The sequence below is a fragment of the Oryx dammah genome, unplaced genomic scaffold, assembly GCF_014754425.2.
Source record: "Oryx dammah isolate SB20612 unplaced genomic scaffold, SCBI_Odam_1.1 HiC_scaffold_4, whole genome shotgun sequence".
Taxonomy (NCBI): Eukaryota; Metazoa; Chordata; class Mammalia; order Artiodactyla; family Bovidae; genus Oryx; species Oryx dammah.
This window is the reverse complement of record NW_024070188.1, coordinates 78,434,980-78,454,671: the sequence shown is the minus strand read 5'-3', so window position 1 is coordinate 78,454,671 and position 19,692 is coordinate 78,434,980. Positions and strand designations below refer to the sequence as shown.

Genomic DNA, 19,692 nt, shown 5'->3' with positions numbered 1-19,692 from the left:
CTCAGGCTATTTTTACTTGGCATGTTTAAATAGCCACTCATCCTCTTTCTAGGATAATAGGTAGCAACAATGGTCCCGTGTTGTAGGATCCAGGTAGACCAAGCCTCAGCCTTGACTCTCAGCTGCCTCAGGAACAAGGAAAGGAAGTGACTTCACCTCTCCCTGTCTCTGGCTTCTCATCTGTAATAACTGATGACACAATGCCTACTTCATGTCATACAGATGAAATTAGCAAAGCGTCTGGCACTATCAACAGAATTCAGTTGCTGTGATTCTATTATTAACTTTACATGTTGGTTATAACAGAAAATCTATGACAATTACTCCCAGAGGCGATGACAAGTGCAGACGCTTTTCTGAGGAGTCTTACCTTTGCGTCCCCATGCGCTGCAGAGGTAAGGTGTGAACACCTCTTTGGGAGTGCCAAAAAGAGTGTGAGCAACTTGAGTGTTTTCTTTTGGGGAAAAAAAGTTAATGCTGAGACTGCATCCCTTTGAAGCAACTTTGATCTCATTCTGAAGGCTGGTGAACGTGTATGATTCACAGCGTATCAGGGATTTCCCGCTTGGTCTACTGTCCCTCCCACGCCGAGCAACTCACCTGAGTTATAGACGGTCTTTTTTCCTTCCCTTTTCTAGCAAGTGTGTCCAGGCCTTTTAATGAAGAAAACAACCCCTTCTTGTGTCTTCCCCGCTGAGTCAATGAGAGAGTTCTTTTCCGAAGGGCAGAGTCATCTCTAGAACATACCTGATTTAAAACACAGTTTAGAAACATCATAAAGTGCATTATGTCCTAACAGGAATAAGCCCCGCTAAATGTTAGTTGCTCAGCTGCTCTTTGCAACCCCATGGACTGTAGCCCGCCAGGTTCCTCTGGCCATGAAATTGTCCAGGCAAGAATACTGGAGTGGGTTGCCATTTCCTCCTCCAGGGGATCTTCCCGACCCAGAGATCCAACCCAGGTCTCCCTCGCTCCAGGTGGCTTTTCTACCATCTGAGCAGCCAGGTGTTCTGACCAGTCCCTAGAGTTACTCCAAGTCTGACATAGCAGAGGCACATTCACCAGAGATCTCTTTTCTAGATAATGTAAGTCTAGCTACCACAGTCACATCTCTCCAGGGTGGGCAGTAGGGTTGGCAGAACCACCTTCAGACCCCAGACTGAGCCACTGCTATCCACGGAAGCCACCCACACAGAAACGATCTCACAAAACCCAGTGGAACTCTCGGCAGAACAGATCTAAGCACCTTCAATCAGCCCTTCAATTCTTCACACCATTGTCCCCGTTCCTCAGGGATTCTACCTTCCTGACTGTACGAGGTGGAAGAGACAGAAGGGCAGACGCAGATGGGAATACTTAGTAGCTGGGTACTTGCTTGCATGCTCAGTTGTGTCTGACTCTTTGTGACCGCATGGACTTTAGCCCTGGGTCCTCTGTCCATGGGATTTCCCAAGCAAGAATACTGGAGTGGGTTGCCATTTCCTTCTCCAGGGGATCTTCCCGACCCAGGGATTGAACCCGCATCTCCTGTGTCTCCTTGTTTACGGGCAGATTCTTCCCACTGCACCACCTGGGAAGCTGGATTCCAAAAACGAGCAGCAGAGAAGCTGGCACTCTACAGCAGGACACCAACCCTCCCTCCCCCAGCACCGGGTCCCTGGGTGGCCCTGGCCAGTTACTGGGTTAAGTCACAGCAGAGCCGAGTGTCAACCAGCTGGAGAAAGGTGAGCTTCCGCAGTGCTCCCTGCATGCCACTGAACCGCCTTTCCTTGGAAACTTACCAGAGCGTGGAAAGAGGAAACTGACAAGATGCCCAGCCGGCCCAGGGCCAGCTTGGAGGGGCGGCTGGCAGCAGCAAGGAGGCTCTTGGGGTTCGGCAACTCCCCGCCCTGCAGGCTGGCCAGATAGCAGCGCATCCTGAAGAGATCCATGTGAAACTTCTCCAGGTTCTGCTCCCATTGCTGGATCTGTTTAAGCAAGAATAGGATTAATTTAAATAAAAATGAGGTGTTTTCACAGGTCAAATTGAAAATGTGACCCCTTTCACAAACTTTAAGGAAAAAATCATTTAGCTGGTTTTGCATGACTCAAATGAGCCTTCCCTGCTTGCCCCATCTCAAGCCCTCCCACCAAAACCAATGGAGTCAGGCAGCACTGTTCTACATCAGGATAGCCAAAGACAAAACCAAACCAGTGGTCCCAATATGGTGCCATGGCATGACCTTTGGAGAACTCCAGCGCTGAAAACCATGCTGGCTTAAGGCAGGATGCTCAACTATAAGTCAGTTACTTCACTTTGTTACATTTATATTCATAGCCTCTGATCTTAAACCAGATTAACTGAATTGCACACAAACAGATGCGGGATGAATGGAGGCAGTGATTGCACATTTCTGTACATTCTCAGAATGACTCGTGAAACAAGAAAGAGCAGATGAACTTCAGGCATAAGGACAGAGCTTTTACTCCTACTTTAAGTATACTGGGAAAGAATCACCATTTATACGTCTTTATTAAGACACTTATAGGACTTCCCTGGAGGAGGAAATGGCAACCCACTCCAGTATTCTTGTCTGGAGAATCCCATGGACAGAGGAGTCTGGTGAGCTACAGTCCATAGGGTCGCAAAGAGTCAGATACAAGTGAGTGATTTAACACTTGACTCCACAGTTGCTTCATGTTGTGTTAGTTTCTGCTGTACAGCAAAGTGGATCACCCATATATATGCATACACCATCTTTTTGGATTTTCTTCCCAAGGAAAGCACAGTTCCAAAAGATACATGCACCCTAATATTCATTGCAGCACTGTTCACAACAGTCAAGACATAGAAGCAACTTAAATGTCCATCAACAGAGGAATGGATAAAGAAGTTGCAGTATAGATAGATATATAGTGGCATATAACTGGGCCAAGGTCTTCCCTGGTGGCTCAGTTGGTAAAGAGACTGCCTGCAATGTGGGAGACTTGGGTTCAACCCCTGGGTCATGAAGATCTCCTGGAGGAGGGAATGGGAACCCACTCCAGTATTCTTGCCTGGAAAATCTCCATGGACAGAGGAGCCTGGTGGGTACAGTCCATGGGGTCACAAAGAGTCAGACACGCCTGAGTGACTAACACACAGGGCTTCCCTGGTGGCTCAGTGGTAAAGAATTTGCCTGCCAGTTCAGGAGACACAGGTTCAATCCCTGATCCGGAAAGATCCCATATGCCTCGGAGCAGCAAAAACCCATGTGCCCCAAATATTGAGCCTGGGAATGACTACTAAAGCCCGCACACCCTGGAATCTGTGCTCTGCAACAAGGGAAGTCACCACAATTGATAAGCTCATGTATCCCAACTAGAGAGTTGCCCTTGCTCTCCACAACTAGAGAGGGGAAAAAAAAAAAAAGCAACCGTGCATCAGTGATGACTTAGCACAGCCAAAAATAAATTTTAAAAAATGTTTAAAGACACATGTAATTATTTACAATATAAAACTTTCTATGTATTCTTCAAAACTGAATTCATAAATTGATAAAGAAATGCAAACTCTGGGGAGGCCACTCTCCCTTCTTCCAAGGATGTCAAAGTATATTATACGTAAGCATTACCTTCATTTAACCATAAATGAATAGGCGAAGAAAGGCTCTAGGAAGTTGCCAACACAGAGATTCAGAACAGAATAAGAAGTTGGGCTTCAAAGAGTGTTCAGAGGAATCTCGAAATTCAAGGGAAGGTCTGTAGTGAAGTCTTAACAACAATTTCCTACGAGAGCTATGTCATTTCATTTGCAGCAACTGCCATTTCCAGTTTTGCCAAGCTTTGCACCCAAACAGATCCTTTTCACAGTACCTTTCACAGTACACTTTCCAGGTCAATCCCTGATCCTAAATAAATGGTATTTTGAAGGATCTCTGAAAATGAACACTCTGTTTCCCTCCATCTCCAGAGAAAAGGCATAACAAATTCTGGGTGCTCTTTAGGGTCCCTCTAAAAGACACTTCCTCCTTGGAAGGAAAGTTATGACCAAACTACATAGCATATTCAAAGCAGAGACATTACTTTGCCATCTAGTCAAGGCTATGGTTTTTCCAGTGGTCAGGTATGGATGTGAGAGTTGGACTATGAAGAAAGATGAGCACCGGAGAATTGATGCTTTTGAACTGCGGTGTTGGAGAAGACTCTTGAGAGTTCCTTGGACTGCAAGGAGATCCAACCAGTCCATTCTAAAGGAGATCAGTCCTGGCTGTTCTTTGGAAGGAATGATGCTAAAGCTGAAACTCCAATACTTTGGCCACCTCATACGAAGAGTTGACTCATTGGAAAAGACTCTGATGCTGGGAGGGATTGGGGGCAGGAGAAGAAGGGGACGACAGAGGATGAGATGCTGGATGGCATCATGGACTTGATGGATGTGAGTCTGAGTGAACTCCGGGAGTTGGTGATGGACAGGGAGGCCTGGCGTGCTGCAATTCATGGGGTTGCAAAGAGTCAGACACAACTGAGCGACTGAACTGAAGTTCTCTGTATCCATTTCTTAGGAAGATCACTGCACATCTTTCTACAGGAAAGAAATAAGATGGCTACAAGATCTAAACAAGTAATTTGTTGATTTATCATAGTTTGTCAGCAAAACAACAAAATCTCCCAGAGTGCACTGAAAAATCTCAATCTCTAACTTCACTGACTACACTGTATGACCTTGCTAGTGATGTAACAGCCCACTGACATCAGCCTTGAATCAATACCAGTATGACCTGAAGGCTTTTAAAAACAAAAATGCCCAGGTTTTTACTTGATGAGCCTACTCATTAGGTATGAGGCCCAGAAAAGCAGACATTTAATTTAAAAGCATCTCTAGCAATTCTGGTACCCAGCCTGAGTGAGGACCACTGTTTCAGACTAACATGGCAGATCAAATTGAACAGCAAATCTCTCTGTAGTCTTACCGTATTAGAGAATTCTAGATCCCAGCAGTAATGGATGGGTATTATGTAACCACAAACTACACCGACCGAAAACTATAATACCCAGCAAAAACTACACTCCCAGTTCTGTCTCACAAATATGTTTACAAACTAATACCTGAAAATCCGCAATTGTAGACACATTCTTTTGTCTTTTAATAACATGCAGATATTTCTAGGTTGGGTAATGTATTCAAGCCTATCTCTCATTTATAACTCCATGTGAAACAGCTAATGAGATACTTTTTAGGGGTTCTGGAGAGAGTAGAGATATGAAGGGAAAAGAAACCAGTGAGTTATTGGGTACCAGACAATACAGAAGCCCATAGCATCCACAGAGGAACAAAAAGACAAAATAGCAAATAAAATAAAACCCAGGTCCAGGTCAAACACTATAGATCAGGGAAGATGACAATCTCATATTATCACTGACTTCTGCAGTTTACAAACCTTTTTTTAAAAGGCATCAGTGAATGTATTTAAATAACCACACATCGAAGCATCACTGGAAAGAAAAGACAGCTCTATCCTCAACAATACACAGGGAATCTCCAAATTCTGTCAGAAACATTTTGTAATCTTTAGCACACCCAGACTTCTCTGCTCAAAACCCTGGGACAAAAGGCAGGTAAGTTCATAGGAGGAATATGGATTCTGATGCTTAGGTTTGTTGAAAGAGAGGAGGAGCTGGGAGACTCCAAGAGCCCAAAGCAGATCCTACAAAGACCAAGAATTTCGTTAATATATGTGACTATGTTTCAAGAGAACTAGTATCTCAATCAATACTGCATGTTATAGAGAGCATTTTTAACCTAAACTTAGTATTAATGGTTAATTCTATGCATCGACTTGACTGAGCCACAAGGTGCCCAGATGTGTGGTCAAGCACTAATCTGGGTTTTTCTCTGAGAGAGTTTACAGATGAGTTTAACACTTAAGTGGATAGACTGAGTAAAGCAGACTGCCCTCCCTCATGTGGGTGGGCCTCATCCAATCAGTTGAAGGCCTGGCTAGAAAAAGGTCTGACCCTCCCCAAGCAAGGCAGAATCCCTCCTTTGTGAGGGGCCTCCAAACTGGGGTGCCAGCTTCTTTCCTGGCTTTTGATGACTAGAACTGAAATACTGGCTCATCCTGGGTCTCAGGGCTGCCAGGCTTCAGATGCGAACCACCCTGTCCACTCTTCTAGATCTGTGGCTGGCTGACTCACCGCAGATCTTGGGACCTGCCCATCTCTGTACTCACATGAGCCAATTCCTTATAATGGCTCTCTTTGTGAATATATTTTTTACACATCGTATTGGTCCTGTTTCTCTGGAGAACCCTGACTAACACCGCCTTCATTCCTGAAGTGCTCTGTGGCAGAGTAAGCCATCATTAGTCACACATCCAGTGCATGTGTGAGGACAATATTTATCTTGCTTTAAAGGTCATGGTTCTTTATGGACAGAATCAGTCAGAGAGGTTAAATGAGGATCTGAGCTTGGATAAGTAACAATGATTTTTCTTCCCAGAGGCTCACCGCAGTTGTAGAGAAGGACATTGGGAGAATACGCAGGTAAAAGTCTGGTGAGGGCATGGATTCAGGTGCGTGGGTTAACTGGAGAAGAGAGAGAAGTGCAAACACCAGACCCATGAGCTAATACAGATCTTGTAATACCGAGAATGCCAGTGGACACAGGCATTCCTCAGCAGAGGACACTGAGGCTCAGGAAGGAGGTGACTTGACCAGGGTCACACAATAAGCTGCCCTTCCAGGCTGGCCAAGGCCCAAAGCTGATCCTAATGGGAACAGCACGTGGGAACAGGCTTCCACAGAGCACTTAGAACACAGTCCCTGAGCCCAGGTCTTCTTGCTCATAAGGCTGGTGTTGTGCACTGTCTAGTAATTACTGTGCAACTTTCATTTAAATTTTCATCTAATCATCAACTATATTTCTCCCCACAGATCCCCAGGTGTTCTACAGAGAAGCCGTAAGACTATCTGCTCTCTCATTTGGGCGAACATCTTGCCTCTCAATTTCCTACCAGCCTTGATATTCAAGTCTGGTCCAAATTTAAAGTAACATTAACTAAAAGGAAAACATGTTTTTTATCCCTTTATCCCTCAAACGATGAGATAAAGATACATTCTTTTTAAATGAAAGAAACAGAAGACAGTTTTGTATCTATCATACATGCTACCTCGGAAAGTTTCATCATTATGAAAACACTAATATTACCCAATCTGACATTTATCAGGGAATTTCTAGAGATTTTTTTCCTAATATGATCAAAAATGAAAATGCCCCAAATCAGTTCCCTTAAACCAAGACAGTTTCCCCCTTCTTTCTACATTCTATTGCGCCTAGACATTTTTTTATTTCATCTGGACATGAAAATTAAAACTCAACTGCTATGTAGCTTGAGCTTTCATTTCTTAGCACAAAACACAAAATTAATATGAATGCAAAGGAAGTTTTATCTTTCATTTTTAAAAGACAAATTATTAATAAAAAACTGAGGAAAACTCCCATTATTAAGCACTGACACAAACACAATGCAAAAATTTCCTCTTTATGGCTAATATGTCTATATTTATTTAATGAGCTCAGAAAGGCCATGGTCCACTCTAGAAAGTGGGAGGGAAAGGAGATGAAGGCTAATGCTAAAAATAACAGATGAATAAGTGATGCATTAAAAAGATGACAAGTACATTCCTGCCACACCCGACACTCCTAGAAAAATATTTTCTACCGTTTAGCAATCTGATCACAGTATTCGGTCACTTATCCCTTTCTAAGTTGGTCCTAAAAGATTTGTTTTTCCTTTTTTGGCAGAGTGAGTTGAAAAACTCCCAAACAATATTTTCCAAGCACTAAAACCGACGTCCACAGAAGAACCCAGCTAGTAACACAGAAAACACTGGAGTCAACTGGTAGGTAGAGCAACCGGCTACTGGTTTAGAATATTGGTTATGTTTTATTTTTCCCTTTGAGATATTCATATGCCATCAAATTCACTTGCCAAATGCATTCATAATAAATATATTTCCCATCATATCCAGCTGAAACATTCAAGATAAGAAAACAAGCAAATTAAAGATTAATTTCTACTTGCCACAAAACTGTGCATCAGCTGGCTCCTTTGCCAGCAAAGCGCAATCGGATTCACAAATCTTTGTGCGAGGCTGGATCCCATTAGAAGTACAGATCTGTGTTCAAGCTCGGACACTTGACACCATGTGACAACACTGGACCAATTCCTTCATCTGTCCCAGCGTCTACGCACTCATCCATCAGATGGGTGATACAGACACCCTGACCATGTGGAGTGACTGTAGACTCACACAGGATCCCGGCCTGAGGAGTCCTGAGCGGTAGCCTTGGAAACCGTAAGGATGAAGAGTGAGACATGAAAGGAGATACTCACTGGTGAATGAAAGAGCGAAGCCCGAAGCAAAGGAGCCAGGAGCTGGTGAGGGGCTGGGGTGGGGCCCAGCCCAGGGAAGAGGAAAGGAGACACAGGGCAGGGGTGTCCACGATCTACCCGGAACCAAGTACCAGGGAAACAGATGGTGAGGGAGGGGCAGCTATGCATCCCTTAGGAGCTCTTATTTTATTCTAGGAGTGACCTTATACTCAAAGGGATAATTACAGAACAGTGTGTGAGACAAAGAGCGACCCTGAAAATTATCGGAGCATAGTAGGGTCCCTGATGGAGGGGTGGGGAGGGCGGTCAAGGGCAGCTCCTTGGAGGAGCTAAACCCTTCATCACAGACAAGCAGGGATGAGTCCAATGATGGGGGAGGGGACGGGGCAGTCTGCAAGTAGGCATGTGGTCCACGTGGGTCCTCTCTGCCTGAGGGAAAATCCAAAGAAAGAAGTGGAACCCACAGGAAGCTCAATGTTGCAGCTAAAGGTCAAGAGGAGAGATGTCATCAGGGACTTTATCTTGTAAGCAACAGGGAGCCACTGTGCAATTTTTAATCTCAGGAATCTGATGGTCAGATTCTCTTGTTAGATGCAAACCACTCTGGCCTTGTGTGGCCCAAGCACCTGAGGAAGGGCAAAACCAGCAGCTTCTGCAGCCTTAGAGAGAAGAGAGAAGACAGTTCTGCTACACCTCACCTCTCACCACCTACCCATCATGTGCTGAAAATTCAAACTTCCAGGATGACTGCATCATTTCAGAGCACTCTGCCTTGGCTCACGCCAACTCCTGGCCTGTAATTCCCTTTGCTATTCCTCTCCTGATTAACCCCTCATTCTTTGAGAGGCAATTCGGGCATCCCTCCTCCAGGAAGTCCTCCCTGACTACACAGGAGGCTGAACTCCCCATGTGTCTTTCACAACACTCTGGAATATCATCCGCTCTGAATTCATTCTATTATGCCAAAATTATGTGCTTAGCTGTCTATCACCCTGCTTGACTAGGAGCCTCTGAGGGCAAAGACAGCGTCTTCTTCAAATTCCCAGTTTGCATGCTCACCTGGCCCAGAGTCTGAACTAACTGGATGTTAACTTCCTATCCTCAGCGCTTCTTCTACGTGCCACCCCTCCGGCCTGCTGCAGGGTGTCTTGTGTTGCCTAGTCCCTGGTAATCTGGCCTTGTCTCCCTCAGATCCCCTTCATAAACACACTCCAATGCTTTGTTCCCCGTATTGCTTCCATGCACACCCATTATTTTCCTCAAGGTTTTGTTCCTTTTGTTCCTTTCACTGCCGTTTCCAGTGATCTGAGTTCAATCCATCCTTTTTTGATTTTAAAACTTTACCCAAGGGCTTGCCTAGTGGCTTAGTGGTGAAAAGTCTGCCTGCCGATGCAGGAGACATAGGTTCGATCCGTGGTCCAGAAAGATACCACACGCTGCAGAGCAACTAAGCCCGTGTGCCACAACTACTGAGCCTGTGCTCTAGAGCCCGTGAGCAGCAACTACTGAGCCCACGTGCTCTGCAACAAGAGAAGGCACCACAATGAGAAGGCCTTGCACCACAACTAGAGTGGGCCCTGCTTTGCAAGCCTGCACAGCAATGAAGACCCAGCCCAGCCACAAATAAATAAACAAATATTTTTAAATAAAAAAACTAAGCAAATATTGAAAACAAAGCCCATGGTTCACAAAACCCAGTGCAGTCCCAAACCCACCAGCTGACAGTTTGCTCCTTCCAGGGTATCACCTCCCTGCTCCTAGCTGACCCCAGAAGGTGAGAAAGGCCCAGAGAGAGTCAGGATTGGGACAGGGAGCCATCCGGGAGGAGGCCAAGATCGCCTAAGGGTGGGGAGGTTTTATTCACTTGTTTAAAATAATAAGTGGAAAGGAAAATCAAGAACTGGACCTAATTTACAGCTCTTCCTCCCTCAGAACTTCAAAAGGAACTGCCTTGTGGACGGTCTGCTCCCAATTGGACATGCCCAAATGCAAGTGGCGTCATCCTGCCCCAAAGAGTCCCCAAAAGGCCTGCGGACAAGAACACATGATGGTCTCTTCCAAGCCAAGCATGTCCCCACATGACGGCTTGAAACTCGGCTGTTATTACTGCAATAGCGACTTTATCTGAAAAGGGAATTGACAAGGAGCTCCTCCAACCAAAGCTCTTCAAAGAAAACCTGTTCCAGAGACTTCATCTCGCATGATGTAATGTATACTCTCAGTTCAGCTCTCATTAGGTGACAAGTTGACTAGATCTGGGGTTCTTGGGATCTCCGGGGAAAAGTGCTGCGTAAATAAATTATTTCCTTGTATGTAAAATAAAATAGAGTGAGGTTGAGAGTTTTCAATGGTAATTGGATAAAGCACTGCGCTTTTAAAGAAGTTTTTAAAAGGCACTTTAGAGAAAACTATATACTTCTGGGATACTTAGGAGATAGTGTTCTTATTGATTGGATTTGTAAATACCTTTGCCTTTCTATGTCATAGAACATTCTCTAGTCCAAAACCATCTCATAAAAGTAATCCTAAGCATGTGCCTGCTCCCCCTCGCCACCCCCCCGCCCCCCCGCCGATTAAGGCTTCATACTCTGTGTCTGCAAGTATAGAGAAAAATAGTTTTTTTACAACCATCTGGCAAGTGAGTGTAGAACAGTGGGCACAGCAAATGTAGCTCACATTACCTGCTGCAAAGCCCTCTGGGAAAACATGAATAAATTACAACCTTAAAAACTGTGGGTCTGGTAAGGAGAATATTTTCAGGTGGAATGCCTAAAGATCAACCCAATTGTTTCTTACCAGAAATTCAGCAACATAATATGAGAGGGTGATTGTGTGCAGGGGAGGGGATCAAGGGAAGGGTGTGGGGGAAGGGGTGAGAGCAAGGGGGAGGGGGGTCGGAGAAGGGAAAACCAAAATGAAAAATCAGTAGCATTAGCACAGTACTTTAAATACTCATGCAATGATTCTGCCAAAGAATGCACATGGGTCACAAGTTATAATTACCATAATTCTTGAAAAGAGTTCCTCTCCGGGCCATCCAACCACCAGAGACCCTTGGATCTGTGTGGGGGGTCATATGAAAGTAATTCCCCTCTCCCAAGAGAAAAACAGCACCAATTTTGACATCATCAATGAAGCATTTACCAACAATGAAAAAATTAATGAAAATTTAGTTTTAATTAATGAAAAAATTTAAAGTTAATGAACATTTAAATTTAAAAAAAAAATGTTTCCTTGGACTTCTTGTGGCCATAAACAGAGAAAGAAAACAAGAGGCCAAAAAAAAAAAAAGCCAGGACCAGCTCAATGTTGCCCAATTTCCCTTTCCTCTCCCTGGATCTAAACATTTGACAACACATAATGACCTGAAAACTCTAAGTTGGGTGTCCAGGAGACTAAAGTATGGCTTCAAATGTTAGCAAGCCAGTTAAAACCATACCTTCTCCCACTACAATCAGTATGAGAGTCTAACGGGGGCACTTGAGCCCACAAGCTGCATGTCTGATGACAGACAGACTATCGTGGCTTTTGGATCCTGGAAATTCAGGACCACGAGGGAGACATGGTGTGAAGAAAACCATTCTCCTCCTCCTCAGGCTTTTTCAGCTGTTGTGTGAATTGGGACACAGCATTACATCCCTGCCTGCCCTAGACAGAAAGCTGAGAGGTCAGGGCCTGCCCCAGGGCCAGACCTCTTCCCAGAAATGAGCCGGGCCAGGCTCTGGGGAGGAGGTGGCCAAGGGCAGAGGTGTGTCTGTCCCCCGCAGACGCAGCCTTGTCAAAACCCCCAAAACCTTCCACTCCCACCATTTTCCTTGGCAGCTGGAACCTCCTTTTCAGTTCCTGGGCAAAACTATCAAAATGTTCTAGTTTGTCGTTTGCTAGCTGTCACTCTTTAAATAAAGAGCATATTTTGGAACTTCCTTGACCATCCAAGGGTTAAGACTTTCCTCTGCAAGGGGCACCGGTTCAATCCATGACTGGGGGACTAAGATCCCACATGCCACACTATAAATAAATCTTCTGTTTGAGGAACATTTCAATTCAGATGCATAGGAAACTATTTGTAATATTCTATACAATTATCAAAAATGATACATTTGGAGAAACATCTTCCATATAAATTGTTACACTTCTGTCTTGTTACTCTGGTCCAGACCTTCACAGCTGCACATGCAGAGCAGGGTCATTCTGACCCCTATCCAAGCCACTGCCAGATTAATCTTCCAAAGAAGTTGCATTCATCATGCTTTCATCACAATTTAAAAACCCATGTTCCTCCCTTAGGTCTAGAGGCTCACATCCCAGTGTTATCTCACAGACCCTGAAAAAGCTACACCAGTCCCTGCCCCACCAAACCTCCATCTCTTCATCCCTTTCCAGCCCACATCTCGGCTCCCGTGTGCTCAGGAGACCCAAGCCACCACTCTATTACTCCCACATGTGACCCTTGAACAATAAGGATTTGAACTGCATGGGTCCACTTACACACAGATTTTAAGTAAATACTACAGTACTATATGACTGTGGTTAGTTGAAAACAGAGGGCCAACTATAAGTTATATGTGGATTTTCGACTGCCAGAGGTCAGAGCCCATAACCCTTGTGTTACTCAAGGGTCAACTATACTACCAAACTGTCCTACCATGCGCCACACTCTCTTCCCAATAGGATTTAGCTTTCATACTTACACATCTCTTGCCAATTTTTTAAGGCCCTATTCTTCCAGGAAGTTTCCTCCACCTCCTCAAAATCACAGCACAAGCTCAACCCCTGAGCCCTCGCAGCATGTGATGACTATGCCCTAATTTACATCATTCTAGAATATTCATTAGTTTCATGCTTAAGAGGCCTGCTTTCTAACTAAATGACACATTTCTTAGAAACGGGATCTGTATTTTAAAATTATTTTTATTTGTTGAAGCTATAGGCATCTATTAGGTATGTCAATACCTAAAGATGGACAAATAGTGAGAGGGAAGAATTGGATAGGGAGAAAGACAACACAAGATATCAGAAAAAGAGAAGCAAAGACAGATCCAGGTATCACCAGGAAATCCATTCAACTGCACGATCATTTAGAAACACCTGATGAGGGGGCAGGAGATAGGAATTACTTGGTTATTTTACCATTGCCAATTGATAGATTCCAAATTCTTAGTGTGTCACAAATATATCATTTGAATGCAAGCCTTTCATCCGTTTCTTATTTACAGCCAGGAATTTCTTTCCACACATTCTAAGTTCTTCATGTATATGCAGACAGAAAAAAAAAAGTCTAAGCAAGGTTAAATATTCAGACACAAATAGAAGACTATTTGTGATTTAAGTCAAACGCTGCAGACAAAATTATTTCTATGGGGAATCTAAATTGTTGTGTTGCCGTGGAATTTTTTTTAAAGAACCTAGTCTCTCTCTAATAATTTACAAACTGAAAAGGACGAAAGATTCAGGCACACGCCAACCCATCTTCAGCCTATCCCTCTTCAAGTTCCCAAGTCATCAGACACTGGTTTTGAAGGGGACTGTAGTGGGTACTGCTGTGTACCACCTGATTCCCCTTTGAAGACAAAGGCATTCTTCCCCTCAGCTGCCCATGGCTCACAAATAGGTCTCTCTTTGGGAATCTGCCCCCTCTGAAGGCAGCTACCTTGATCAGTAGCTGATCAAGCAACTCTGAATGGCCATCCCAGCTGCTAAGCCCCAGGTGGAACCAGCTCCGCACAATTCAGAACCAGAGTCTCTCCTTAATTCCCTGATGGCTCAGAGGGTAAAAGCGTCTGCCTGCAATGCAGGAGACCCACGTTTGATCCCTGGGTCAGGAAGATCCACTGGAGAAGGAAATGGCAACCCACCCCTGTATTCTTGCCTGGAGAATCCCATGGACAGAGGAGCCTGGTAGGCTACAGTTCACGAGTTCGCAAAGAGTTGGACACGACTGAGCGACTTCACTTCACTCCCTTACTCCTGAGAGCATTCCTAATAAAACTCCTTACATGCAAATCTCTATCTCAGTCTGTTTCCCAGGGAACCTGACTGAAGAGATGGGTGCTAGAAATTTCACTGACACTTGTCTAAATGTTCAGGTTGTCTGAGCAAAAGAAGACTGACACTAAGCTGCTTCCCACCCTGTAAAATGCAAGCAGCATAGAAAGTAGCTGCTTAATTACTAGATGAATGTGGAAACAGGCCAAAGAAAGCATTTTCTTTAGCACCTCATCTGTTAGAAAAAACAAGCCAAAAAATAGTGTTTTTCCCCCAAATCCACAGATACAGGAATAGCTGTGTTATACAAAACCACTGAAGGCTGAGCACCAAAGAACCAGTGCTTTCACACTGTGGTGATGGAGAAGACCCTTGAGAGTCCCTTGGACAGCAAGGACATCAAACCAGTCAATCATAAAAGAAATCAACCCTGAATATTCATCGGAAGGACTGATACTGACTTTGGCCACCTGATGCAAAGAGCCGACTCACTGGAAAAGACCCTGATGCTGGGAAAGGTTGAGGGCAGGAGGAAAAGAGGGTGACAGAGGATGAGATAGTTGGATAGCATCACCAACACATTCAATGGACATGAGCTTGAGCAAACTCCGGGAGATAGCGAAGGACAAGAAAGCTTATGTGTTGCACGTCGTGAGGTCGCAAAGAATCAGACGCGACACAGCAACTGAACAACAACCAAACTACTGTTTTTGAAGCCATCTTCTATATTAGAATCATATCTGTCTACTCTTCCAGTAGTTTTAATATATAAATTTTGTTCCAAAAGTGACAGTATTCACAGAATCAGCTAGGCAAACAGGAGCTCCTCAATACAGGAAACAAGATTTGGTCATAAAATGTTCCACTATCCGTATACAGTCACCAAAGCAGATCTTATTTCCCATATGACAGAAGTGCAGCCATTTAAGTACTTGAACCAAGAGACCACAGAAACCGTTTCCGCCAGAGGTGTAAGAACCAGCTGCCCCACCTGAGTTTGCTGCGAGGGAGGTGAGTAACAGGAGGAGACACTCATAGATAATCTGTACCTGGTTCTCTATGGCCTTCCTGTTCTTTGGGTCGCTCACCACGGACAGCTGTAACTCTGCCATCTTCTTCATCTTGCTGTCCATGTCGATCTTCTGGAGGAGGTTTCTGGTCTGGTTCTTCAGCAGCCGGACTGTGTCCTCTTTGCCGTGTTTCTTTGCAAAGAGGGATGCGCAGGCCGAGTGGATGGCGGTGACCCAGTTCTCCAGGTCTGTCTGGCTGGTGGCCTAAACACAGAGGGGCCAGAGGGTAGGGAGGGGGAAGAGATTTGGAACTGTTTCTCCACAAAAGTGTTCTCCCAAGTGGCAGCCTGGGCTTGGATGTGTAAAACCCCCAAATACCTCCATTCATAAAAACTGTTAAGTTTAAAAAACACACTCAACACAGACCTGCAGGCTTCTGTGACTCCAGAGGGCCTGGGAGAGCATCAAGGGTGTCACATGGCCCCAGATATGACGGGAAGACAAACCAGAATCAAGTTGTTCATGCAGCAAGAGAGTAACAAAAACACACAAAAAGAAAAACCAGGGCATATTCACGCAGTGTACATCTCGTCACTCTCTAAAAGAGCAGGCTACCTTCATAATTTTAATAGAAGGTGAAGTCGCTCAGTTGTGTCCGACTCTTTGTGGACTGTAACCTACTAGGCTTCTCCGTCCATGGGATTCTCCAGGCAAGAATACTGGAGTGGATTGCCATTTCCTTCTCCAGGGGATCTTCTCAACCCAGGGATCGAACCCGGGTCTCCTGCATTGGAGGCAGATGCTTTAACCTCTGAGCCACCAGGGATGAGGAAATATTAGGAGCAAAATGCTACATTTTGAAACCTGGATATGAAATTACATCCATGGTATGGACTCAATTATGAAAAATTATAATAAAAGAACATTTCTGGGAGGGCACAATAATATTAAAATAGTGGTCTGTAGAATTTGAGTGGAATACTGGAAATACGGGGCTTCCCAGATGGCACTAGTGGTAAAGAACCTGCCTGCCAATGAAGGAGATGTAAGAGACACGGGTTTGATCCCTGGGTCAGGAAGATCCCCTGGAGGAAGGAATGGCAACCCACTCCAGTATTTTGTCTGGAGAATCCCATGGTCAGAGGAGCCTGGCAGGATACACCCCATGGGGTCTCAAAGAGGCAGACACGGCTGAATCGACTTAGCACCCGTGCAGGCACACAGGCACCCAAGAAATGCTTGCTGGGTGAACAACTGAATGGTGACAGCCCCATGGTGCCTGGCAGTCAGCAGAGGCCAGTTCTCTTGCTTAAACTTTAATCCAAAGTTTAACAGCTTTTACTCGATTTGATTGCTAAGTCATGCCTCTTAATTCGGATCCTTCTTGTCCTAACAAGACATAAGATCTCGCCTCCACCCTCCATTTAGAAAGCTCAGCAGTACCTGGAACAGGTAGACATCCCCGAAGGAGTTGCTGAGGCAGAAAACATTTTCCTTCTTGGGATGTTCTGGGACAGACTGCACTATGCTGTCTTCTGCAAACAGGGCACAGCGGGGGGCACTGCTCTGATCCATGGAATTCTTCCCGTAGGTCTCGTAAAACAGCAGCGTGCATCCTGTGAAAGAGAAGAGCACAGTACGGCCCCTGTCACAGGTCCTCAGGATCCATGTAGGAAAGGAACGAGAAGAAGGGAGAAAAGGGAGACCTGGTCACACAAGTTTACAATGGAACCCAGCACAGCATAGAAATCAGGAGGAAAAAAAGGGCACGACCCCAGCTCTGCCCCCAGGAACGGCATCCCTGAGGCAGCGCTTTCTCCCTCCCTGGTACTCTCTGATCTCTTGAGTACTCTGAGCGGGGCACTGAGCAATCTCTCCTCCCACAATCAACACGCATCCAAATGCAGAGGCTGTGAGAACCTCTTAGAACAAGGGGAAGAGGCATGACCTTTATGGCCTGAGCTGCTGCTGTTCCAGCCACTGATGTACCACTGGGGACCTGAGGACCAGGGTAGCGGTGCCAGCTCCACCCCAGTCCAAATTCTTTCCAATGGTTCCCTTAACACTGAGCTCCCAGTGGCTGGGGCTTGAATCATTCTATCTAGAGGAAGTAAAGTCATTTCGGGCAGATACCAAGATGCTGCCAGCCCTAGCACCCCACCTATTGTGCGTTCTGAGGGACAGTTTATCCCCCTTGCCAACATTCTGCCCAGGAAGTCCCCTGCGAACCACACGTAAATCCACTTATTGGAAAAGACAGCTGGAAAGCAGAATCACCCTTGTTAAAGTTTTATTACATCCTCCAAACCCTAAAAAACATGTGTGCCCTTAGCATACCTATACATTCAATGTAGGTGGGCAACCAGATGGTTGGCTGATAGCTGCTCTCTTAAAAGCACTGCTTCGACTTTATTTACATAGATACTTCAAAGATAATTTTAAAACTCTGCTTAAATGTATGTGTGTGAGTTTATGTGTGTATATACACACACACACACACATATATATATGCTTTTAACTACAATTAAACCAAACAGTTAAGCCCAAATATTACAGCTTGGATTCTAAGCCAAGAAAGCTGAACTCAACATACTGAATTCCCAGAGGAAAGAGGCATAGAAAACCACATGGGATAGGTTATGCTGGAGGGAAAAAAAAAATCTTCATGCCAAGCCTGGGCTGCAAAGGAAACAAAGGGATGTGTGCTTTATAACACTGGCACCTAGAGAGCATCCTTTATCCACGGGGCTTCAAATGCTTAACAAGCAAGGGTCCAGGCAGGCCCGTGGATCTTACAACGGTCAGAGACAAGTCAGGACCATCCGTGCCCCTGAAGCCAGCAGCCAGAGGCTCCCTGGGCAGCTGCCAGGATGGGAGACAGTGTTCTAGAGACGTCCTCTTTCAACCTTAAGTGACACCTGCCCGCACCTCCCCCAGGGGCCTCCAACCACCTGGCACTACGAACACAAACTCTGGAAAGCACTAGGTTTTTGGTTTTTCCCTTCGTGTATTTTTTACACTAATTCACCATCAGCTTGTCTTCTACCTATTAGTCCTGTCCCAACCTCTGATAAACCAGAATAAACTCAGTGTCTTTTCCCGTTGACTGCTATACTCAGTGTCACTCCAGTCCTCAGTCCTCCAGGTTAAATGTTGCTAAATCGTTGCCATTTTCCATACAGCACAGCTCTACAGCCCCTCGGTGTCACCAATGGCTATGCTTCTCAAAGCAGGATATGGACACACAGACGCACACCACCCCCCCGCCACCACCACCACGGGTCTGCGCTGGGGGTTTCAAAGCCACAAGGCAGGCAGGGAAAGCATCCTGCTTTCAGCGTCCCAAAGCATCCATTTTAGTAAACAAACTTCACGTTGAAGAAAAGTGTCTGGCGTGCTCTACAGCCACATCTCCCTCTCCCACACTTGGGTAGTTCTTTGATCATTAAACCTTAAAAGCATCAACGTATCCCTTAAAAATGTTATCTTGCTGGGTCCAATCCATTATTCCGGCTTTCCAAATCTCTTCCGTCCTTCCGCAGAAGACCCCGCCTCCCCCAGGGGGTTGCCCTTTGCCTTCCTCAGCCACAAGGTATCACGAGGATCCAATCTAGAACTGGAAAAGAGGGCTGCACCTGTGAGGGCTGCCGAGTCTCGGCTTGCATAAAACCTCGTTTGCTGGGGGAAGGTGTTACCTAGTGACGAGATGGCTTCTCCGTGTCCCTTTCCCAGAGGGTGCTGCGTAATGAATTGATGCCAGCTCCCCAAAGCTCACAATTTCTAAATATGGGGAGCACTGCAGATAGCTCTGGGCCTTTCACCTGCCCTCTGTGCAGCATGCCCCCTATTTCTGCCTTCTCCCGTGACAAGGAAGGGTGCCAGCTGCTAATGAGGAACCACACCAGGTTCCTCTGACAAAGAGTCTCAGGACAGCTGTGCAGAAATGCCCGGGGCTATGGGGTTGCTCGACGTTCACATCTGTATAAATCAACACGATCCTGACTCAGAGCCTCAGATCACTTCAAATAATCTATCCATCCACAATGTGAGAGGCAATTATAATTTTTAAATGGTAAGGCTTGTGAAAAACTTTTATCATCCTCACAAAACAAAGGCTTTCTCCTATTTCCTCTTAGCTCATCAACGTGGAGTGAAACAAACCAAATGACGCGGATGAAATTCTTCACTGTACAAGCTGGGGAGGACTGCCTCTCTGGGGTTCTGAACATGTGCAGAATCCATGCTCAACGTTCCAAATAACTCAACTACACCTGGTTACTTATCCGGGGCTCCCCTCCCATCCCCCAAATGCAGGACAAGTATTAAAATAGTACAGAAAC

General features: G+C 45.3%; 1 protein-coding gene across 1 annotated transcript in view; it reads right to left on the bottom strand.

Moving 5' to 3' along the window:
- TIAM2 (TIAM Rac1 associated GEF 2) overlaps positions 1 to 19,692 on the bottom strand; it is a 115,387-nt gene that overhangs the window by 86,657 nt on the left and 9,038 nt on the right. The window contains exons 4-7 of the mRNA XM_040238728.1: positions 16,796 to 16,968; positions 15,392 to 15,616; positions 1,782 to 1,967; positions 601 to 747 (exon numbers count right to left, since the gene is read on the bottom strand). Coding sequence (XP_040094662.1) covers positions 601 to 747; positions 1,782 to 1,967; positions 15,392 to 15,616; positions 16,796 to 16,968 — 731 coding nt within the window. The remainder of the gene's footprint in view (positions 1 to 600; positions 748 to 1,781; positions 1,968 to 15,391; positions 15,617 to 16,795; positions 16,969 to 19,692) is intronic.